Consider the following 25,629-nt stretch of genomic DNA (forward strand, 5'->3'; position numbering starts at 1 on the left):
TTATATTCTGTGAGTATGTTTAGGATTTTATTGTACTCATTAGCTTGTTGAGAAGCATCTGAGTGTTCAAGAATTTCATTCAACTATTGTATTAAAGGTTCGAGCTGTGAACCGGGAAGGAGGAAGCTACGCCTCTTGTAAGCAACGGAATAGGAGGAAGTTGTGCCTCTTGTAAGCAGCGGGTTTGTAACGGGAAGCTCCGCCCGGGTTTAAGGAGCAAATTAGTGGAATCCTTGGGTGTTTTGCACAATGCGATGACGTAGACCGGGTTTGGCTGAACCTCGTTAAAAATTCGGTGTCTGCGCTCTCTCTTTATCTCTCTTTACAATTCCGCACTTATATTTATTTGATCTGCTATGCATGTTTTTAAATATTGGCATGTCTGAATATCTAAAATACTTGAGATTGATTGAGTAATACTAAGATTAAAGATAGGACATAATAATCCGCAGATTGAATTGATTAGGTTGTGTAATACTGAAATATGTGTATCTCCAAATTTGTGCTTGTATGATTGGATTTTTTAAATTAGGGATTAAGAGACCGAAATATTTTTAAAATACCCAATTCACCCCCCCTCTGGGGAATACACCTAAATTCACATCCTTATTGGGGAATCAGACATGGGAACTGACTAAATTGCCAGTAGGGAAGAAAGCTTTGTACAACAAGTGGGTATACGGAATAAAGAATAAACATGATGGTAGCAAGCATTACAAGGCCGGATTAGTTGTCAAAGGGTTCCAGTAGAAGAAAGGCATTGACTATTTAGAAATATTTTCTCCAGTTGTGAAGATGTCAATAATTAGACTGATACTGGGAATGGTAGCTACAGAAATCCTACATCTTGAGCAGATGTGAAGATGGCATTCCTTCATGGTGACTTGGAGGAAGACATTTACATGATTCAGAAAAAAAGGTTCCTTGTTTAGAGACAAGAGAATCTAGTCTACAAACTGAGAAAGAGTTCGTATAGCCTAAAACAAGCTCCAAGACATTGGTACAAGAAATTTGATAGTTTTATGCATAGAATTGGGTTCAAGAGATGTAAAGCTTATCACTGTTGCTGTGTTAAGTTCTTTGGCAATTCTTACATCATTTTAATGTTGTATGTAGATGATATTTTCATTGCAAGGTCTAGCATTGAGAAGATTAATAATCTAAAGAAGCAATTGTCAAAACAGTTTACAATGAAGGATTTGGGAGCTGCAAAGCAAATCCTTGGTATGAGAATCATTAGAGACAAGGCTAATGATACATCGAAGCTTTCACAGTCAGAGTATGTGAAGAAAATTCTCAGCAGGTTCAACATGAATGAAGCTAAACCAGTGAGCACACCCTTGGGTAGTCATTTCAAACTAAGTAGAGAACAGTCATAGAAGACAGAAGAAGAAGAAGAAGAAAGGGACCATATGAGTAAGGTGTCCTATGTCTTGGCTATTGGTAGCTTGATGTATGTTATGGTCTGTACAAGACCAAACACTATACATGCAATGGAAGTTGTGAGTAGATTCATGAGTAGGCCAGGAAAACAGCATTGGGAGGCAGTCAAGTGGATTTTAAAATATCTAAGGGGTTCATTAGATACATGTCTTTGCTTCACAGGTGCAAGTTTGAAATTGCAGGGTTATGTAGATGTTGATTTTGCTGGTGATATCAATAGTAGAAATAGTACCACTGTGTTTGTATTTACTTTAGGTGGTACAACTCTATTTTGGACTTCAAATCTACAAATTATTATTACTTTGTCTACTACAGAAGTTGAGTATGTTGCAACAACTAATGCTAAAAAGGAGATGATTTGGCTACATGACTTCTTAGATGAATTAGGTAAGAAGTAGGAGAGGGGCATTATACACAATGACAGTCAAAATGCAATTTTTCTAGCTAAAAATTTGAATTTTCATTCAAAGTCGAAGCATATACAGACAAAATACCATTTTTTTTGTTACCTGGTTGAAGATAAGTTGGTAATACTTGAGAAGATCTGTGGATCTAAGAACCAGGCAGACATGTTGACTAAGGGTGTCACTATACAAAAGCTGAAACTGTGTGTAGCTTCAGTTGGCCTTCTAACTTGAGGATAGGAGGTTGAGTTGTAGGGATGAGGGATTGTTCCTTTAGAGGATTGCAGTTGACGTTGGTGATTGAACTAGTCTCTAAGTGGGAGATTTGTTGGGCCTTGTGGAGCCTAGTTGTGTTTGATCCGGATGATGACCCAACCCAAAATAATGTTGCGTGGTCTTTTAATGAGAGATTTTTATCCTAAGGCTTAGTCCATGGAGCAAAGGATTGGGCCGATAGGTCCAAGCCGTTTTGGGCCCGTTTGTAGCTCACTGTGTGTAGGATATAAATTCGTTGTTATAGTGATTAGGGTTAATTGGCCATCGCAGTTTGAGAGAGAGAGTGAGAGAAAATATTGTACTGCTGCACTCTCTGTATTTTCTTTCTGATAATAGTGAAATCCCTGCAACTCCGTGGATGTAGGCAAAAAAATTTATCAAACCACGTAAACACTATCTTGTGCATGTGATTGATTTTTCTTTGGCATGTGTGTTTTCTCTATTTTGTTTCTCACAGGATTTGAGAATTTCGTGTTAATTCCCTACAGACTAAACTGGAGATATTGGGAGCATGGATGTTGAACAATCTGACCAACCTATCCAATCCAACTAACCCAAACTGAACCAATCCCAAAAAAAAAAATCAGTTTCAAATGGTTTAAGAGTCGATTTGCGTGTTTAGCATCTAATCCACTCGACCCAACCCGAACCGCCTCTTTGTGTGTATATATGCTTACAATTACTTAATACTAATGAAAGAATGCGTAAGATGAACTATGGGATGGGTACATGCATTTTGGAATGTTTTTAAATTTTATTTCTATTGTATTAATACTAGAGATATGAGGTTTTAGTCATTTTGGTTGTTAATCGAATGTGCTTTAGAAAATTGAAATATTTTCATTTTTTTGATTTTATATTGTTAATAGTATGTTAAAAAATAGATAAATTTTTTTATTAGTGTCATAACCTTATTTATATTAATATAAAATTAAAAATTAAAAATTACTTGGTGTGTTACTCATACTAAGTAATTTTTTTTATAAGAAGTCTATTAATTTAATATATTTAACTTAAAAAACACTACTTTAAGTAGTATTTTCAATGTAATATATATTATTATGTTTGACAAAAATTCTCACATGTATTCTTTTATTTTTATTTTCTATTTCGCTATAAAACAAGTGAAACTGTCAACCCAAACCAACCAATCTGATATAAAGCCGACCCAAATCACATCCTCAACCTGATATTAAGCCGACCTAAACCGACCCAAATCACATCCTCAACGATTCAACTTAGATCTAACTTCTTGCCAAACTAACAAAATGAGAACGATTGAAATTTTAAACCAAATCCAATCCAATCAAACCCATGAACAGCCCTAATTGGGAGAAGGGTGAAGAAAAACCAAAGGCTTGCTTTATTCGAGCTAGCTAGCTTTGGAGTTCCAAGCTCTCCTCCCCATGCGCAACGGAAACATTAGTAGCAGTGGTTTCTCGTGTCCCTTTACGCTTTTCTTTGCTCTCCCTTTGGATTTCAAAACCCACCCCACACCCATTCCAAGTTTAAAAGAAGCGTACAGGGCTTGCTCATGTCCAGCACTCGCTTGTTTCCCCTCTTCCTCTTTTTTTAAGCCTTCTTTGTTCTCTCTTTTTTCTTTTTTATTTATAAAATTTATACTAATCCATTCTTTAGAGATGCTCTTGATTTTTATTACTACAATCAGCAAGAAACTCTAGAAGGTAGACTTTCTACTCAAATTTGAGAGAGAGATGTCTGGTCCGAGCAAGGAGGTATGGTCATATGACTCATATTGGTCCAAGCCTAGCTTCCAATGGCTTGGATTCTCCTGGACGTACTACTGGCCCCTGCTTTCTAGCATAGTATTAAAGGGGAAAAAACTCGTGGGTTATTCTTGCAGAAATTCTATGGTGTGTTCCTCATCACCAAACCTCACCGTCAAATTTCAAACTCTCCTAGGGAATCTCTGGCACTGCACGGTTCATCCAAACCACCAAGGATGCTGTTTTATTTAAGAAAACCGCATTAAAATATAAGAAATTATAATGCAAGTGCAATGAACACATCCAAATTTCATCAACCAGCTTTAAACATCCAAGGTAATTCAAAATAATATTAATATTCATTTGCAGGAATAATCTGCCAACACAAATTTCTCGACCAGCAACCGATCACTGCTGTAGTACCCTGAGATGCCGAGGCCCCAGGTTTGTGAATGTATATAATAAGCATACGGAAAATATTGAAGGAACTAAAATAAACAGGTTGCATACTAAGCCTTCCTTGTGCCATTGCCTGCAATATGTAAAATATTACAACCTTTTGGAGTTATATATTATTGACGGGGCTCTTCATGGGAATTCCCTGCAGGTCCCTGTGCTATTGTGACCTGCAAACCTCTCTGTTGTCCTGACTGTAGCATAAACGCAACTTCATTTGCTGTCAGTGCTGCCGCTTCCTGCAGCCATAAAAAATTACCAGATATATCAGTATATCTTACACATTTCAAATTTTCTATACAACCAAACACACAATGAACCAGGCAGTTACATTTGGTATCCCACACAAAAAAATAAATAAATAAAATAAAATAAAATAAAAATTAAAAAGGGGAGGGCCGGGGCAGGCCGGGAGGGGCACAAATCAAGGAATCCAGGCGAGCGGACGGACAGCAAAATAATAGGTCAATAATGCATATCCAACTTTACACATTTTGTCCATCAGTTTAGCAAAAAAAGTCTTTCTTATTAAGTTCATGAGATTGGTTGTCCAACAAGAAGATGAGCATGTCAACTTCCTTGCGGCTTCCCTTTTGGGGACCAGTATACCATAAATATTAGTCAAATTTTGAGACCCCCAGGAAAAGCATAACTCAAAATGAAAAAAAAAAACTTGAGATTTAGAGGAAAAAAGGTCACGAGTTTTTCTGTCATTTGCTTATTTATTGGCAGAGGGAAAAGTAGGGTTGGGTTTAGTTAGCGTAGAATGCCTCTAACCTGTTGCTGCCTTCGACGCTGCAATATACTGATTGCCCACGCCATAATGTAACATGGGAGAAGAAAACCAGCAGCCCGAAGCAAGAAAAGCTGTCAAACATCAACAATTTGCAAACTGTAGTCAGACATATTATACACACAAAGCTCTCACATTATTATGAGAGAAATGCACATAATCCACCTACAGAGAAAAAAGTGGAAGCATCATCATCCCCATCACCATTTCTGATACTTAGAGCATGCCTCAACAGTAGAAGAGCCATTAACTGCCAAGAAACAAAAAAAAAAAGATGAAAACTATAGATGCATTTCATTGCATGCGATTTAAATTGGAAACATTACAAGAGAGTGCAAACAGGTAGGGGTGTTGGTTGGGGAGGGAAGGAGAGAGAACAAGCACAAGGTTTTCTAGTGAGAATGAGGTAAAATCATGTGCCCGCTACCACCACAACACAGAGGGATCATGTGCCCAACAAAAAAAGAAAAATACCCTACAACCTACATCAGGAATGTTACTGCAAACCAATGCACTATTCCAGCATCCCCAGGGGCAGGGGTTGAATTACGAATAAACAAAAGAAGAGCAACAAGATAAAATATGTACATGCATGCTAATAAAGTGATAAAATAAGGATTTGAGGTTTTGAAGAAAAGGCAACTTTTTCCAGGGGCGTGAAAAAAACAAATGTAATGTGATAAAAATATGACGCAACTATGAGAGCCACCCAGATAATATCTACTTGACTACCTTTTAGATTAATAAAGCTAAAGAGAGCAGGCAAATAGCAAATAGCAAATAACTTTGAAGATGGTGACATGACAGGGTCTCAGGGATGATCAACTTCCAATGACTACCCTCAATGCAATCAATGACCACACTCACAATTAAAGCTGCAGAGCGGCAAAATGCAGCTCCAGTGGCATTTGAGTCGGCATATTCATCATACTCTGCATCCAGGAAATGGCGCTCTGCCGCTGCCATTGCCAAAAGTCGAGGGTCATGCAAGTCCAAAGGAGTACCAGAAATCATCCAACCGCCACTGAAACATGACCAGGAAACAAAATGAAAAAGAATAAAGCAAATGATCACACAACTCAAATGGCAGACTAAACTTTTAATATGAATTTCTCAAGATACATTTTAAAATTTTAAATATGCAGAGTATATCTGACACAAGCTAGGAATGCAAGACAAAAAGTCTCCTTTTGAGAGAGAGAGAGCGGGGGTGGGGGTTGACAGCTTTCTGATAAATATTTTCTGAATTTTCAGTTGTTTGGGTCATCCAGAACTTTCAGCCCAGGAAAATAGCTTCCTGGGTCAACAGAAAAAAGGCGCTCAGAGGCAGAGAAGTAGGAAACAACTTCCAATTCGCTAGGGTGCCATTTGATATCATTGTCAAAAAATTATGGAAGAAAAAATCATAAACAGACTAAAAAACAAATTGAAAACCTAATTGAACGAATGTTAATATTTGTCCTAAATCAAATAACAATTAAAAATATTATTAAAATAATGAAAAATGCAAAAGGATACAAATTCCAAAATATTAGGAATTCATTATAATCACTATACTTATTCATTATATTTTAAAACTGATTTTTTTAATTCCCCAATAACAATCCTATTGAATTTGACGCTTGAAAATTGGTTAAAGTAATTTTTTTTGTATGACTTCATATTTTTTTTCAAAATTTCAAAAATTTTATGGATATTTTCATTTTAATAATATTTTAAATTCACATGGTTATTTTATTTTTATTTTTATTTTTATCAAAAATTATGAATAGAATGATTTAATCCACAAGAGTGAATTGGATCATTAAAGTGCTGAGGCAACAGACGGCAACTGAAAACCAACAAATTTGGTTTTCAGTTTTTGCCACAACAGCTGAAAACTCATAACGAAAATACAAAACCAGCAACATAGCCAAGCGCATTCACTCGTTCCTTCACTATACTGCAACTAAAATAGAAAAACAAAACAGAAACAATATAAGAAGCTTATTTCCACCTTGAACAAACAGCAAAAAGAACTTTCCACTTACCAGCACCAACAAAAACCAACTATTTGAAAATATCTTCTGTAAAAGATAGTTGCCAATAACAGGTGGTTTTCACATGGAATAAACAGATCCTTAACTTCAGAAAACACGACAACGTAACAGTACTGAATATGATGAACATACAATTAAAGGAACTCAAAAGGAAAAGGCAAACATGCAGCATAAGGCCCATTATAAAGACATTCACATTTCCTATCTGTAATCTATACACATTTGTAGCATTCTATTATTTCCAACCAAAAAAAAAATATATTAAAATTTTCAAAAATATATTAATAAGCAATGTAAGAAACAGAGCTTACCTAATATCAATAGTAGTATCTTCAGAGTTTGATGGAGGTGGAGGGGCTGTGTAACCAGGTTGGTATGGCTGCATATTAAAATTTTTTTAGCAGAAGTCAGTGCATCAATTGGATTTCCAACTCATAACCAGCACCACTTTAAATTTAAACAGGCATAAATGAACAAATGAAAAATTCAGCATAAATGTCCATTGCCAGTTTGTCTGGATGTTGGATTCATCAACAATAGCTAGTCAAGTTACAGACTGTAAGCATTAAGAAAATGAAAACAAGTATACAATATAGCAAATTTAATGGGTGCATCTGTTTATATACACGCTCCAACACTTTCATCAAATCTCAAAATTTTAAACCTCCTAAGTGCAACTACTCTGCTTTTCAACGACCAAAACCATGTGCAAATAAACAAAACAAGATTTTCTTAATCTACACGACTCCCCATTAAAGTATGCTTTGGAGCATTAAACATTTCATGTACTAAATAATGATTAAGATTTTTAGTTCTATCCATCTCATGCGCATTCAATGCTTTCATGTCTAACTCATAAAAAAACAAAACAGAACAGAAAAGAAGGGGGAAAATAATAATAATAATAATAATAATAATAATAATAATAATAATAAATAAATAAATAACTAGAAGAGTCCATTGAAATTTATGAAGGAAATTCATGCAAGAATGGACAATGAAATGCCTAAAAAATCATTTTTTGACAAAAAAAAAGGATCATTTTCCAAGGCATTTAGCTGAGAATACATCACGCACATTGTGAATTCTAAAAAAGAAAGCTACTTTCGGTTATTTCTTCAATAGACAACACGGGTAGTAGACTAGTGGGTGGTGATTTCTGGCATATATGTTGAAGAACTTCATCTACTCTGGCATTTATAGCTACCTCGAGTACTGATCCTAAGGCTTTTCTTTTATTATGTTATTGTTGCTGTTGTTGTCGTTGTTTGCTTTGATTTAATGGCAAGCTCTGATAATTTGTTTGGAATCAATTTTTTTGTTCATATAGCAATGCATTTTAAAACAGTGTAGAATGGCATTGTAGGTGAGTAAAATATTCATATTTTTTTACAGGTTTGGAAATACTAATGAGTTGGATCACAAACTTCATATTGAACTTGGATATGCATGAATAGCAGTGTAGTAATTTTATGTTTCTAAATGATTTCATAAAATTTAGGGTATGCATGATCACTAGGATTTAAGTACTTAATTTAAGTACTTTTAATAATAAGTACTTATTTTTTTAAGATGCTCCAAATGGGGGCTATATAAATATGCCTACTAATGGCTGTTTCCAAAGATGCACAGAGAATACAATTACATATTAATATCATCCACTTTATAGCGGTGCAACATGCACTGCAGAATATGTTGCCATGATTCAGCATATGTTTTACAAAGAGAAATATGCCTACCATGGCTAGCTTTTGAAATCAAACAAGCTCCATAGTTCACGAATATGTTCAATTCCCAATGCTATAATATAGATTCAAAAAAAGCAGAAGACTTATATGCAGATTCCTCAAAGCAAAATGGAAGCAGTTACCATGGCTAGAAACTAACATACCTTACGACAGATCTCACAAGTTATATCCCCTTTCTCATTGCACCATCGCTGAACACATTTCCTATGAGCAAACTGAAACAGAAAGAGATCTAGTTAGGTTTCTATTTAGGTAACCAATCAAAGAAATTATTTCCAAACATAGCAACATCAATAACATCCCAATTGAAGTTTGGCAATACCTATGTGATAACGGAACTACATGGTTAACTAAGTTATTTAACACAATTATAAGAACTAAGAAAATGTCAGACAAATGGAGGAAAAACACTTTAATACCTATACACAAAAATAAAATATTCACAATTGTAATAACTATTGTGAAGTTAAGCTTATTAGTTATACGATGAAACTATGGGAAAGGATAGTTGAACAAAGATTAAGGTTAGAAACGAGAGTAAAAAAAAAATCAATTTGGTTTTATGCCTGAAAAATCTACTACAAAAGTTATATATCTTTTAAGAAGATTAATGGAAAAGTTTAGGTAAAGGAAGAGGGACTTGCATATGGTATTTATTGATTTAGAAAAAGCATATGATAGAATACCTAAAGAAGTTCTTCGGTGAATTTTAGGGGAAAAAAAAAAGGTGTGTATAGTAGGTATATGGATGTCATTAAGGATATGTAAAATGAAGTAATAATTAGTATTAGGACTATAGGTGGAGAGAATAGAGAGTTTCCCATCACAGTAGATGTACATCAAGGTTTTACTTTGAGCTCTTACCTTTTTGCTTTAGTGATGGATGAACTAACTAAGAGTATCCAAAATGAGGTTCAATGGTAGCCGTGAGCATGCGCAATGCGTGTACTCGACGGCTTTTACTGATTATAATAATAAAATAATTTTTAAAAGAAAAATAAATAAATATATTTTAAAAAATATTATTTTAGGAAAATTAAGGGTGATTAGTGGTATTTTTTTAAAAATATTTCTGGGTTTTTATAGGATATTTTTAAAATATACTTGGGTAGTCATAGGAATTTTTTTGAAATTTTAATGGGTAATTATGGGGACATTTTGAGGATATAAAAAACCTGACCAAGAATAGGGAATCCCCTTTCTAATAGTAGAGATATGTTGTTTGCAGATGATATTGTCTTAATTGATGAAACTATGGGTGGAGTAAAATCTAAGTTAGAATTATAGAGAGAAACTTTAGAATCTAAAGACTTTAGAATAAGTAGAAATAAGATAGAATATATGAAATTTAATTTCAGTCATTCTAAGAAGAACATTGGAAACAAAAGTAAACTTGATGATGAAGAAATCAATAGCAATAGTAGATTTTGACACCTTGGACCTATTATGCAAGCTAAAGGATGAATCGAAGAAGGTGTAATGCATAGAGTAAAAGCAGGTTAGGTAAACTGGATGAGTGCTTCGAGTGTGTTTTGTGATCACAGAATACCCTTAAAACTAAAAGGAAAGTTCTTTAATATGGTTGTAAGACCAACTATGTTATATAGATCATAATGTTGGGTGACTAAGAAACAACATATCCAAAAAGTAAAAAGTTGCCGAGATGAGAATACTAAGGTGGATGAGTAGTATGACATTCAAAGATAAATTAAGAAATAAACATATTTGCAGTAAGTTAGGCGTAGCTCCTGTAAAATATAAGGGAATTCGGATGGTTTGAGCAATTGCTATGTAGGCCACATAGTGCGCCAGTGAGGAAGAGTGAGTTAGTTACTATAAGGGACAGTAAAAGGGGTAGGAGTAAACCTAAAATAACTTGGAATGAGATAATAAGGATCTAATAGCCTTGAATTTGTTAAAGGAAATTGTCCATGATTGTATAAATTGGTGGAAAAGGATTCATGTAGCTGATCCCACCTAGTGGGACTTAAGACTTGGTTTGTTATTGCTATTGTTGTTGACATATTGTACAGAGCACATCAGAACCAACAGATGCATGTCCCTATTTGCACATTCGCATGCACAATGAGAGAGACCACCCAAAATCAAATCAAAGAAACCAGAGATTATGACAAATAGATTCCCCCCTAATCAGCACTCACAAAGACAGCCACCAACAAAAAACACATGAACACCTGCCAGCAATATCTTGCAGAACCATACACATATATCTTTTGAAGTCAATAAAATTCAACTCTACAAAAAAAGGCACCATGTTATGCGGGTCAAATAAAATCAGACTACAGAGGCACTAATATATCCCTAATGCAAAAGGTGCCCAAGCATCAGGCTCCAGAATGCAACCCAAAAGAAAAAATGCAAGTTAATAGACACTATTAATTGAGCTGACAAAATAGAAACAAACTCTATCAAATCAAGAAAATGAGCAGAGGCAATAACACCCTTGGGGCTAGATGCAATGTACACAATCAACTTATCAAATTTTAAATTAATAATATTTAATATACAAGAATTTAATGATAATATACCTCAGTTTACTAGGCAAAGCATAGGGTAGATAATAAAAAAATACAAGTTCGAAGTTTCATAAGATAGAAGAAATGCAGACACTAAACATACTTTCATTTCTACACTATAATGTTAATCATTTTTTGGACAAAAATATCCTTCACCTTCTAAAGTAAGACAAAAGTCACAAAACAGTCCTAAGAACAATTAAAGCATCCACAAAGTGTACTTTATATAGGCTAAGGTTTGAACCTAAAAAGAAAGTCCATTTGATTCCTAAAAAACTCTTAAAAGTAAAATTATCCGTGATATAAATAAACAACATACATTTTAAAAATGTAGAATAATTAAACCCCTCAGTATTTTCATTAAACTATTGTAAAGTGTCTTATGTCATTCATAAGACAATAACATGACTTTTGAAGACTAAATATTAGGAATAAAATCATAAATTTAGACGTACCCTCCCAATAACAAAGGTCAAACTTATTTAAAATTTGAAGAAACATACCAATTAAGCATCAGCTAAAAAAATTGACAAATATAATGATTTTATTTAGTCAATCACAATTCACATATATGTTTAATTATTCACATAGACACACATGAATAATGTAACAAAACTTCACAATTCAGCACGAGTACTCTCTTAATTCCACTTTAGTATGCAAATTAATTATTTAAATATTTTGCAAATCAAAAGCATGCCTCACAAACACACAATAGAAAAAGTAAATAGTGTTCCAATAAAAATTTAAATTTTTTATTAAAAATAAATAAATTTTGTTTGTACCATAAAACTTTTAAAATTTTAATATTAAGAACAATATGATCCATGAATAAATATATTACAATATCCACTTTTTTTTATAGCATATATTACAATATCAAGTAACATGAAGGTATTATCAATTTGTTAAAATGTATATAGAATAACAACACTACATGACTACATTACAATTTTATAAAAATAAGAATTAAAACTTTTATTCAAAATTTAGGTAAACATATGATCCATCTGAGTGGTTTTAATCTCAAAATTTTAATTTAGTATTATATAAGTATATTTTAGTTTGCGAAATCATGTTCCAATATTTTTATAAGGCTGTCAGTTTGTATGGCATATGCAACACCAACACTATTTTGACAACATGCATCCGACATTTAAATAACAAGAGCATAACATTAAATTGTATTTTCAATCTCACTTCTCCAATATTTCTCGAGCACTTTGTGAACAATGCTCCAAAACTTTTTGAAATATGTTTTAGATGTATAATGATGCCTTGTATCATGACTTTATTATATTCATAAAAACCATGATTGGAAAAGTAGAATCCTACAATTTGGGATTATTCAAAAAAATACAATAAACTTGACATTTTCAATGTAAAAATTTATAAATTGAGAATTGTTACAATTTTAAAATATATATATATATATATAATTATTGGTTTGTTATAGTATTGTATAGGTGTTAAAATTTAATAATTATCATGCAGAATGTATTTAAATAAAATTTTGTATAAATTAGTTGTATCCTTATCGTTAGTGTCCCATGAGTGTGTGAGTTGCAAAATATATATAAAAAATTTGTATCAATACTAAATTTATAAATTTAACTATGAAAGTGCACTATCAATTTGTTTCAAAAAAAAAAAATCTAAACTATATTCAAAAGTATCTAAATATAGTAATTAAAATCAATGTTGTTAGAATTTGGATTCTAAGTGGGATCATTAGAGGGGTCTGCAGGATCGAACCATATAATCAGAATGATTCTACTTTCAATGTAAAATAACTATTAAAATATATATATGTGGAACTTTTTGACAAGTCTTAAGACTAGAAACTTGGTTAGTAAATTAGTAAGTATAAGAAGCTAAAAATATAATATAGAAAGTTCAAAAAATAAAAAGAAGAAACATAAGAAGAGCAAGAAAAGGAGAGAAGAAGAAGGAGATAAACAGTGCTCACTGTTGAGTCTTTTCAAGAAGCAGATCCGTTTTGAAGCATACCTCTGCAGCTCTGCTAGGCCTGCTGGCTTGGCTCTTTTCTTGGCTGCTGTTGATCAAACAACAAAACTCTATGTTGACCTTATAGGTCATACCCGGTTTTGATTATGATTTATGACAAATACTCAAGTATTTAATGTCTATCAAGTTTGTGTGCAGGTTCATATTTGCAAAATCACTTGATGTCTAAGAAGACTTAAAATCTAAAGACCCAAAAGACTTATTCTTGTTGTAATTTATTTTATGCTCATTTGGATCTGTAATAGTAATTTAGGAAAAGGTCTGTAATAATCACTGCATATCATGCATGTAGATGCAATAAGCTCATAATGACCTTAGATAGACCTTAGCTTCCCACACTTAATGCACAAAGTCCCACTACACTTTACATGTTATCAAGGGTCAAATAAAAATCAAAAAATAGACCTTAGGTTAAAATCGTGAGGCTTCGGGTGACCAAACCTGGCAAGTCAAATTGCCTCAGTCGACCGAACCGTGGACCGATCAAAAAGTTAATTAGGATTCGGGCGACCGAACCCAAAATAACTTAAGTGTCCACGGTTGACCGAACTTGTACCTTGTACTTTTCCATCATCCCCGAGCGCCCGAACTTACAGTTCATTTTACCCTCGGGTGACCGAACTTGGCAATTCGGTAAGTTGAACTATGGTTCAGACGACCGAACCTTGGACAAAATGAAAATTGCCTTTGTTCAGCAAATCGAACCTAAACTCAGGTACTCGAACTTCAAAAATAACTTTTTCTGTTGTCTGTTCGAGTGACCGAACCGCGGATCAAGTGCCCGAAACTCTCAGGTTGTTTTAATTTTTACCGCGGTTAAGAAAGGTTAAATGGGGTTAATTTTCTAAAACAATTTTAATAATTACCCCTATATCCCGAACGATAAAAATTTAGCTCTTCTCTATATATAGAGGCTCATTTTCTTGGATTAGTAGACAATTAGCAAACCTGATTAGCAAAAAAACTCTTAAAATTTCCAAATCCTATTTTCTCATACTGAGCTCATACACTCAAATACTTTTATTCCTTTAAGAAATCTAGCATTGTGCATGTTTTATTCATTGAGTATTATTGCTAGAAACCCTCACATGTTCTTGTGTATTTGATTTTTATTTGAGGGTTAAGAAAAGATTTTTTTCCCCTTGATTTTATATCGTAAATCTTTGGTTGGGAAAAAAATCTCATAGCTTTGTGGGTCTTTGCATTATTATTGCAAGACTCAGTAGGGCCTGTATTTTTGTGTGCAAAAATATTTCTTACAAGTTCATATTTGAATATCTCCTTATGCTTGATATTGAGAAAACCATTTTTCTAGATATTCTAAATTTCTATTGGCTTGAATCTTTGAAACCCTAAACTGAGATTGAGATTTTATCATTACTTAGTTTCAAAGACTTGCTTATAGATACACTCTTGTACTTGATTTGAGATCATCACTATTTTTATTACGCATATACACCGTTGAGCTTATTGTTCATACATGATTGGTGTGTTCTGATTATTAATTGTACAAATCAGCTTGATTGAGAAGCATTTTATTTGTACACATCTTGTATTGAAATACTGTTGTATTCCAGGCGTGGCCTGAGGGGACAGTAATCCAGCCCGAAAGGATTGGTTGAGTAGGTTGAGGTCAGTTTTGTGCTAATTGACCTAGTTGTATTTAGGTGTCGCTCCACCTGTTAAGTGAGCCTATAGTGTAATTCTTGTGCTTGTGAGCCAAGGCAGGGATATAGGCAGTTTGCCGAATCTCAATAACATTTCTAGTGTCGTCTCTATTTACTGCTTTATCATGCATGCTTAAATTTTCACTGAATATATATACTGATTTATGTTATACGCACTCGACTGACCTTAAGCTTGTGTAATACTACTGCTAGTGGATTGACCTAGGGATTAATTTTTTAAAATACCAATTCACCCTCCCCCCCCTTTTTGGGAATACACCAAAGTCAACAGTCTATGTTGATGAGGACCAAGGTGTTGGTGTTGAACACCAAAGAAGGAAGAAGACTGAGGACTGAGTTCTTGTCAAACCCCAAGAACTCTAGTTGCTGAACACCAAAGAACTGCTAATCAAACAGCAAGACTACTGGCAGCTGCTGATCGAACACTTATTGCCAGATGAAGGGCTCTCTGGTTGTCGAACAGGAGAGCTGAACTTCAATGATGAGTAGAGGATTGAGGTGTCCAACTCCAGGGAAGTCAAGTTCAGATTCTGTTGAATATGTTCATCAGTGGGACGCTGGGAGCTATTTTGCCCTAGTTTTTGAAGACTTTGGAGCAAACATTAACTTTTTAGGGCCTTTGGGCCAATAAAAACATGTATTGGGCCATATTATTGAAGCCCAAAAAGAAAAAAAAAATAACCCCAATTAAAGTAACAAAGTAGGATCCGTACAATTCTGCATATGATTTAACGATTCCGATTCTACTGATTCTTTAACGATTCTACAATGATTCTATTTGATTCTACAATCCGGATCACAATTTTAATAAACATGGTCAAAATTATTTACTTGCAATCACTTGCAACGTGTTGTTGGCTTTTCTAGGTTTCATCCCATGTTGATAATGACAAACCAAGAAGATGCGAATAAGCACAATAACAGATGCGAATTGGAAAGCCATGAAGCATACAAGACGACGTTATTTGGCTATAAACATGGAGCTTATAAAGACCAAGCTTGAAAACTCATGGTGACCTTAGTTGGACCCTAGGCACTCTATATTTCATTGAGAATCATTTTATAAATGTGCAAAAATTATTTCAAAGTGTTAAAATCATTTTTGGAATGAAAAAACCCCAAAACAAGATTCTCCAAATCCTCTTCTTTTTTTTACCGCCACCTTGATGTGCGATTTTCTCTATCTATATCTTCCCATCTTCAAAAATCTTAGACACAAAAGTTGTGGGATTTTTTCTTAGCTTTATGTTGATACCTAGATCGCCCTTTTTGGAGTTCTCAAGCAAAAGTTATACTTCAAATATTGAAGGGTGTTTCAGGAACATCGCGACTAAAATTTCTTAGAAACTCGAGCGACCGAACCAGTAGTTCAAGCAACCGAACCAGAAGTTCAGGTGACCGAACCAAGCAATTTAGGCGACCGAATTGCTACTAACTTGCACAAATTCCATCTCCAGGCCATTCGGGCGACCGAGTCCCCAATTCGGTCAACCAAACCTTGCGGCAGAAAGCCGCAACGGCTAGAAAACGACTAGTTTTCAAAATGATTAATTATTTTCAAAGCCCAACGGCCATAAAACGGCTAGTAAACCATCTTTATAAATACAAGGACTCTTAACTTGTTTTTGGCAGAAGAAAAAAGAGAGATACATATTTATCATACAAATCCAAGCTTTTGATCTTTGTTGAAAATCTTTCTCAAGCACTTTACAAATTCTTTATTTATCTTTCAAGTGCTCACCATCTAGATACTCCTTGAACTTCATTCATAACCTTTTGTGAGTAGTGTTGTATTTTTTATTGTACTTATTCGCTCAATTAAAGAGCACTCTTTGTACATCATTTTCATTTATTCCACATTGTAAAGGCATCTCTGCCTATTGAAGGAGAGAGGCATCTCTGCCTATTGAAGGAGAGAGGCATCTCCGCCTATTAAAGGAGAGAGGCGACTCTGCCTAGTTAAGGAGAGAGGCAACTACATCGATTGAAGGAGAGAGGCATCTTCGCCTAATTAAGAAGAGAGCTAACTCCGCCTATTGGAGGATGGATTGCAAAGGCTTCTCCGCCTATTGAAAGAGAGAGGTTTTCTCCACCTATTGAAGGAGTACATAGTGGAATCCTCAAGTGGGTTGCTTGAGACAAGGACGTAGGCAAGGATTGTCGAACCTTGTAAAAATATGGATTTTATTCTCTATTTCCTAATCTCTTTAAATTAAGCACACTTATATTTGTTTACATTTGTTGTGATTGTTAATTGCATTTGCTCATTTAAATCATGTGCTTAAGTTGTGGTTAAAATTATTAAAGCATTAGCTTAAATTTTTAAAATACCCAATTCACCCCCCTCTTGGGACTACACATGTTCTAACACGTGTTGCATGCGACATATTTACTAGTATTACAGAAATTTGGTGTGCTACTACCGCCAACAAATAGTCATTTTTTTTCCTCTTTTTTTTAGTTCCTCCATCAACCAACTAAGTACAGCAACTTATCTTTCATTCTCTTTGTTCTCTTCAGAGGGGCAGTGTATCAAACTATCAATCAATTTGCATAGCAGTTCCTACATGTAAATCAAGTCTTTTAACCAACCGGATCATTAATTCAATTTAGAAAACTTCATGAATTTATTTACTATATAAAATAAACATCATGTATTTAGAAAGGGGATAAAATAACACAGAAGAAAAATAAGTGATATGGTCCCATTAAGTGCCAACTGCCTCAACCAAGGGGCTCACCAAGGCACTAAAGGCAAAAGTAAAGTCTCATTATAGTTAAACTAAGGATCTATCCAGACTTTGGGGGAAACCTTCAGACGTAACCATACAGCACCCACCCACTAAGACTAAATTTCAGCCATCCATATTCAAATGTGTCAAGTGTTTAAGTAAGAAATCCATCATTAATCAAAGTTTCTTATAAAACTCAAACAATTTAATTCGTTCATATTTTTCTAAAGTCAAAGCCAAGCAAAAGTTTTGTAGGTCAACCTCACTCAAACCACATAAATTCTCCCACTGATGATGTTCATCATTAGCATATAGAAACGAATTGTCTTTCCTTACAACCAAATATATAAACTCCCATGAAATGAGGTTCCCATGAGAACCATTTTCAATGACAATCACAGTGAATCAACATAAACAAATGCACACAAAACTAAAAGTTGAAAGGTAAAACAAACTGTTAAACTGTGACAAAATATCATTACAAAAGGTTATATCCATAATCAGATACAAAACAGGAAGCCTCTTTACAACATAGAATTCATTGTACCAACAACACCGACGCTGAAACACCACAAATGCTTAAAACATAGAATTCTCTTAATAAAATTATATCAACCATGCTTCCAAACAGGCCAACCAAAATTTTCAATACTAGGCTATTTCCTTGTAAAAACAGAGTCATGCGTGCTATACAAACAATAAATTCCTAGAGAACTTTTATTCCTTGATGTGAAATTTAATAATGGACTGTCAATACCAAAAAATTGAAAATTTTTACTAAGCAGGGTCATTACATAACACATCAAATGGCCCATCAAAGACTAGGAGTATAAATAGCATTTCTGTAACAAAATCGAGGCTATATGCATATATAAAGCAAAAAGGAAAGGGACCTTCTAGACATTCAATAATTCACACCCAAATAGGATATCAATATAAATTAAGACAATTACCTTCAAACTACCACTACATGCACATGGAATCTCCAGGTCCCTAATGCTATCCTCCTCCTGACAAATGCGGCACTCCACCATCTGAATGAGTGGTTCTTCTTCATTTGATACACCATCATACCCCATCTCCACGTCTTTGGTGGTGGAAGTGGAAGGGTCGCTGGCATGGATAAAAGAACCTTCACCAGATGATACTGGAGAATCAGCTCCTTCCAAAGATTGCAAGGATTCAAGTGTAATGAGGCGATCAACACACAAAACCAGGTGATCACCCATTCCTAGTTGGGCAAAAGCTCTTGAGTCGCTGCAAGTTTCTGTCAACTCCAAACACCATGCTCAATTAAAACCATGATCCAAGACACCACATATTTCAATCAACTCCAAAAAATATGCTCAGTTAAAAATATGATTCAGTTATACCAGAAGTTGTTGTTAACAAAGTTGCAAACATGGTAGCTTTAGGTAATTGGAAAAGAAAGAAAGGGAAAAAAAAAAAAGCAAAAATGAAATCCAAAAATCAAAATGCATTCCTACATTAAATTCCTCAAATTAAAAACAAAGAAAGATATGTACATATTTGGGGGAAGGGACTTTGTCCTTTGGATATTGCCTCTTATGTTACTGTATATTTGGGTGATGCAGAATATAGAAAATGGAAAAGCCAACAAAAGTAGAGAGTTGTGTTTGGGAGTATAGATTTCAAGCCTTAGATTTGGAATTGGTGGAATTGGATGAAATTCAATTACAATTTAATATTGCATTTATCCAAATCCACAAAATCTAAATTCAAGCTCCCAAACATAATGGAAAATTTTTAATTTTCTCATATCCCAAACTATGGATCACTGGTTTTACAATGTACAAAGACACAGCACGCATGCTCCATTTTATTACTGCAAACAAACAAGGAAAAATGAAAAGGTGGAATCTTCTAACACCATGGAGATTAATTTGCTCTCATAAGTCATAAGATTCCAATATCATGCAAAATAAGCCAAGAAAAGGAACATAAAGGCGATAATCCAACAGAAAGCACTTTGAGAGTAGTTTTCTCACTTACACAAGACAAACCTATAGTGATTTCTTGCTTTCAAAACCATGAATCAACTTCAAAAACTCTAACCAAACAATGCTTGAAAAGTTTACAATCTAGAGCTTTTCCTCATTCAAAACCCGAAAAAACAAAAATACCGCCAAAATTAAACCTCACGCCAAACAATTTTCCCAAATTGAACAATTTTTCCCATGATCACAGAAGAAAAACAAAAGAATACTTCATGAAAGGCTACGATTTGACCGTTAATTAAAACCATAAGAATCAGCAATCACAACTCTCGCTTACACTAGACATACCTATAGCGATTTCTTGCCTTCAAAAACACGAATCGACTTCCAAAACTATAACCAAACAATGCCCGAAAAGTTTACATTCTAGAGCTTTTTCCCATTCAAATCCTGAAAAAACAGAAATCCCGCCAAAATTGAACCTCACGCCCAACAATTTTCCCAAATTGAACCAGTTTTCCCATGATCACGGAAGAAAAACAAAATAATACTTCATAAAAGGCTACGACTCAATCGTTTATTAAAACCCTAAGAATCAGCGATCACAAACGAAACCAAATCACAACATATGAGCCAAAAATATCATAAAGCACATATTGCACAACAACTGTGTGCTAGAATCGAGTAGAATGTACCTGATATGCTCGTATTAGCTTCAGTAAAGTCTACGAAACCGAACAATCCTCACTCTTCGAAAGCCGATACGCGGAGTAGTGGTTTCAACGTCTTGGTCTTGTTCTTTATTTATATAGAAGTGTATGAACGGGTAGGCCGAGCCTAGTTGTGGCTCGGTAACGACTTAAGACAACTAGAGAGGAAAAGCCGGTCAACTCTTTAATTTTTAGGAGTTTTTCTGGTTTTTAATTTTATTTTATTTAAAAATATTTTTTAAAAAATTGAGGAGAACTTTATTTTCCCATTTGATGCTTGTTAAAAAACTTTAGGGTGTCCAGCATTTTTTAAATAAAAGACATTGGACCGTCCAGCGTTTTTTAAACAAAAGACGTTGAATGGTCCAGCATCTTTTAGTTTGGGAGAGGTACACGTTGTTTAACGCATGGCACCCAAAAATGCTAGATGGTCAAGTATTTTTTACTATGATATTTCTCGCATTCCTCCTTCCTTTTTCTCTACAAATTGCAAAGTAGGCCGATGTTGAGAATGAAAGGAAAGGACGCTAACGGTCGAACAATCTGACAACCTTGCAAGCGGTCATTGCTTCAGATTGGAGAGCTAACCGTTGTGAGACAAAGCCAAATTCGAGCATTGGGGAAGGTATTATATAAAGGAGGAAGATGAGATATGGTTCTTATATTTAAACATTCTTCTTGTATTATTAAAATTCGGAATTTTGAGTGCAAATTTGTGTTAATTTGTGGTAGAAATTAATATTTGATATGTTGAATTTTATTCTATTGAACCAAATTTGATGATTTGAAACATCATTTGGGAACCTCAATTTGAGGTTAGGATTTTTTTCATGTCTTGATTTGTTCATATTTAATTTATTTGAATTTGTTCTTGTTTTCATGTCCAATTTGTCCTTGTTTTGAATTTGAATTTTTTTGTTGCTGTTAATTTGAATTTGGTGATTTGTTGCAGTTAATTTGAATTTGAGTTTGCAAGTAAAATTCAAAATTCCTCTTCACATCCTCATATTTTAAAGAAGAGATTAATTATTTCTAATAAAGTAAATGTGAGAGGTCATTTGCTTATATTTGGAGTCTTTATTTCTGTGCTTTGTGTGAAATTGAGTCAATGCCTTACAATTCCAATCATTTTTTTCATTATATATATTTCTTGTTATATCGAATTTGTGTTCTATTCTTAAATACATTTCTCACATGGTTGTGGATTAGATATGGAGCATGATAGGTTCGATTGTGAATCCTTCATTAAAAAAAAAAAAAAGAACTAGGGAAAAAGAGATTTTGTGCATAGATTTGGTGTAACTTGGCTATTTTTTTTGGGCTTGATTTAATATAATTTTATGGTTTAGAAGTACTTTATAAAACTTACCCATTACGTTTAGTTTGCTAAATTTTTAAAAATTATTGTTCATAATTTAATATTTTTAAAAAATTATAGTACAACAAGAACAATCTTATTGTACACAACAATGCAAAATAGTTTGTTGTTTTCTTTATAGATTTCAAAGTAATACAAAAAAATAATTTTCCAATTAATCGAAGTCTAAAGTATACGATTTTCTATTTTTCGTAGGTCTTTACCATTTCCTGAGGACCAATCTAAATGATAGGATGTTCAAGCAGTGTTCTAGTGACTATGTTGTTGTACATGGGGGGCTATTATCACATGAGTAGAAAGTGTTAATTATAATACTAAGTCTGTTCTAGCAATTCAAATTGGCAATTGAGCAAAATTAAACAAATTGTATGCGAAGATATACAAATATTTGCATATTGATCCAAACCAGTATACATTGTGGGTGATCGCAAGATACCCTCTGTAGGAGTTAATTGATAAAGTACTCTATAAGGATGTTCTTATAACAGATGACTATGGTCTGTGTATTTTGTTGGATACACGCAGTTCCAGCATGAATATTTTTAACTGTGCAGTCATATGTGGAGATCATTCCTCAAATTGGTGTCACCGAGGATAAGCAGACGAAGATGCTTGTCGAACAAGTGGCTAAAGTGGAAGAAGACACCCAACCAACACGTCATTATGAAATGGCTGCGTGTGGTATGCATAAGTAGTACAAGAGTGCGGAATTTGGGGGGATGATTTGACTACTGTGGATTTGAATGAAGGTCCAAGATCATTGCTCCAGCCGCCGATGTATGCAATGCTTGTTTATCACATAGATGAACAGTCCGAGTGCGCTGAAGTTCTCGCTGATTTGTACATAATTGTGAACATTACGTTAGATGAGAGGATGAACATTACGAACAATGCTTATTTAGAAGACAAGGAAAACCACAAGCAAGAAATTACTGAAGGGCTAAATGAGTTCACCGATGATGTGAATCCATCCCCCCCCCCCCTAGTGAAATGAATAATGACATCTGCAACACACAGTTTATGGACGAACCTGCCAATGTATGCTCAAATTAATGTAGAGGCTGCAGATGTGTCACACTAAGAGGAGCTCCCTATACAAGTGACTCGTTGGGATGAGTCGTCTGACCTGTGTAAGGGGATGCTCTTCAGGTCCAAGAATCAGTTGATATCTACGGTGTAGATTTATCACGCTTGAACACACCATGACTTCTATGTGGTGCAGTCTAATCCACAGTTATGGGTTGCTAAGTGTAAAAAGGAGTCTGACTGCAGATAGAGATTGCGTGCAATGTTTTGGAAAAACACAATTTACTCTAAATCACTCAACATGGTTGTTCACACACATGTTTGAATGAACGGCTATCGCAGGACCATAACCAAATTACATCATCCCTAATTTGTGGGAAGATAGTGAATATGATTAGGGGAGATGCGTCTACATCAAACACTACATTGAAAGAATTTATAGATCATCGCTAAGGCTATTCTATCTCGTATAAAAAGGTGTGGTTGGGCAAACAGAAAGTCATTGCTCAAGTCTTCGAAGCTTGGAAGATTTCATATCAAACCTTACCGAAATGGATGGAAGCGATGTGTTGACTCTATGAGTTCGATCTCGTTTTTATAATGACAAATCACTTTGTATCTTACCTGTGGACTGAGATTTTGAACATAATTAACTCCTAGCACACACAGATGGTAAGGACACAATGGAAGTCATAAAGAACTTAAAGCTCTCACCACAAGATGACAATTGAAGAGCAAAAGGATTGAAGACCAAAATTTTTCAATTATTATTATATTCAATTTTTGGGTTTGTAATAATTACATTTATGGTCTGTAATAATGCATTGCATACATGATAGGGTTGAATGCTTAACGGTCATAGATTAACCATTATGTTCAAAAACCCTTCAAATTAAAATGTCATAACTTATCACATAGGGTTGAAAAAGTTTAAGGAACTAAACAGGGAAAAAACTTTAATTTTAAAGAACCCCGGTCGACTGACCCATGCATGTTCAAAATGCCTTGACTGACCGGCTTTCTTATCAGGCATTATTTTTAAAGAACCTCGGTTGACTGACCAAAAATGATTGTATCTTCCACGGTAGCCCGACCATTAAACACGATCCCTTTTAGCGTACTCGGCCAACCGATCTTAACGACCTAAACATAGCCCAGCCGACCGAACCTATGAAAGTTAGGATTTCACCTCTGACTCAGCCGATTGGCTATGTACACAGCTGACCAAGCCTTGAATAAATTTGAAAATTATTGAGAGGCCAGCCAACTAGCCTTGTGCTTGGTCAACCGACCCTCGGTTGAGGACACAAAGGGAATTTTAGAAATTGTTGACCTTATAGGTTATATCTTGTTTTGATTATGAAAAATACTCTGATATATAATGGTTAATGAGTTTGTGTGTCGGATCAATTGGATGTTTCAATATGATGCACATGGACCTGAAGAAACTAAAGACTCAGTCCATTTATTTGTTGTAATTTAATTATATTTTATTAAAGTATGTAATAATTAAAAGTCAATGGTTTGTAATAATTAATGCATTGCATGCATGATAGGATAGATACGCTCAAAGGCCTTAAATCGACCATAGGACCCAAAGTTTTGCATGAAAAGTCCCCAATTGTCTTAGAATTAAGTATCATGTGATTAAGAACAATTTTATAAAAGGAATAGGATTGAAATGCATAGTGTTGGCATGTTTGGTCGACCGAACTCCAATGCATAGAGCTCTTTGGTCAACCGAACCTTCCTAAGGTCAATTGTTTGACTCTTCGGTCGACCGACCTTAAAGTGTGTTGCAACGCCCTGGTCGACTGAACGAACACGTGAGAAGTCCCAACGCCCTGGTCGACCAAACCTCCATGTTCAAAATGACTTGGTTGACCGAAGTCTATGAAGTTCGGTCAACCGAACTAAGTCTGGTCGACCGAACCTCAGAGGGCTCAGAATCGCCTTAAGACGGTCGATCGATCTTGTAGTTCAAAAATCTCCTGGTCGATTGAACTGAGCACCCGGTCGACCGAATCATAAATATGGTCAACCGACCCTCTTGGGTTGCTTAGATTTTACCGAGGTTAAAACACTGTTAATTTTTATCAACCCTATTTAAACTTTTTCAAAAATACCAGATAGGTCTCGAATGGTTATAATTTTTGGGATGTATATAGCCCCTCATTTGGTTGGATTAGCATGGTATTAGCAAACATCATTAGTAGATTCTCTCTAAAATTCAAAAACCCTAGTTCTCACATTCAAGCTCTCTACTTCCATTCTTTATCATTCTTATTGTAAAAATCGTTTAGTAAAAGTGCTCTTGTGATTATTCTATAAGGCTTACACTCTCATCTACTCTGTTTGATTGAGATTTATTTTTACTTGAGAGTAAGCTTAGGGTTTTTCTTGGAGACTTTATCAGTAAGTCTTCCCTGGGAAAAATCCTTACAACTTGTGAGTTTTGCATTCTCATTGCAATACTCAAGAGATTGTATTGTATTTTGTTTGTGAAATAATTTTTGCAAACCATTTTCAAATATCTCTTGTGCTTATTTTCGAGAAAAATATTTTTGAGATATTTGCTTGCGTTGTGAAAGATCTTTGTTACTGAATATTGTGATTGATATTATTGTCTTGACACAAAGATCCTAACACTCACACTCTCACGCACTGATTTCTACTTGCATTATTT

General features: G+C 34.5%; 1 protein-coding gene across 1 annotated transcript; it reads right to left on the reverse strand.

The window, feature by feature from the left end:
• Positions 1-4,172: 4,172 nt before the first annotated feature.
• Positions 4,173-20,699, reverse strand: LOC131146514 (uncharacterized). Its single transcript, XM_058096149.1, has 8 exons — positions 20,525-20,699; positions 18,825-19,138; positions 9,030-9,101; positions 7,450-7,517; positions 5,967-6,123; positions 5,269-5,349; positions 5,084-5,173; positions 4,173-4,545 (listed from the first exon to the last, which is right to left on the reverse strand). The coding sequence occupies exons 2-8, from the start codon at positions 19,098-19,100 to the stop codon at positions 4,423-4,425; spliced, it is 867 nt and encodes a 288-aa protein (XP_057952132.1). The 5' UTR covers positions 19,101-19,138; positions 20,525-20,699; the 3' UTR covers positions 4,173-4,422.
• Positions 20,700-25,629: the final 4,930 nt, after the last annotated feature.

The sequence above is a fragment of the Malania oleifera genome, chromosome 13 (genome assembly GCF_029873635.1).
Source record: "Malania oleifera isolate guangnan ecotype guangnan chromosome 13, ASM2987363v1, whole genome shotgun sequence".
NCBI classification, from domain to species: domain Eukaryota; kingdom Viridiplantae; phylum Streptophyta; class Magnoliopsida; order Santalales; family Ximeniaceae; genus Malania; species Malania oleifera.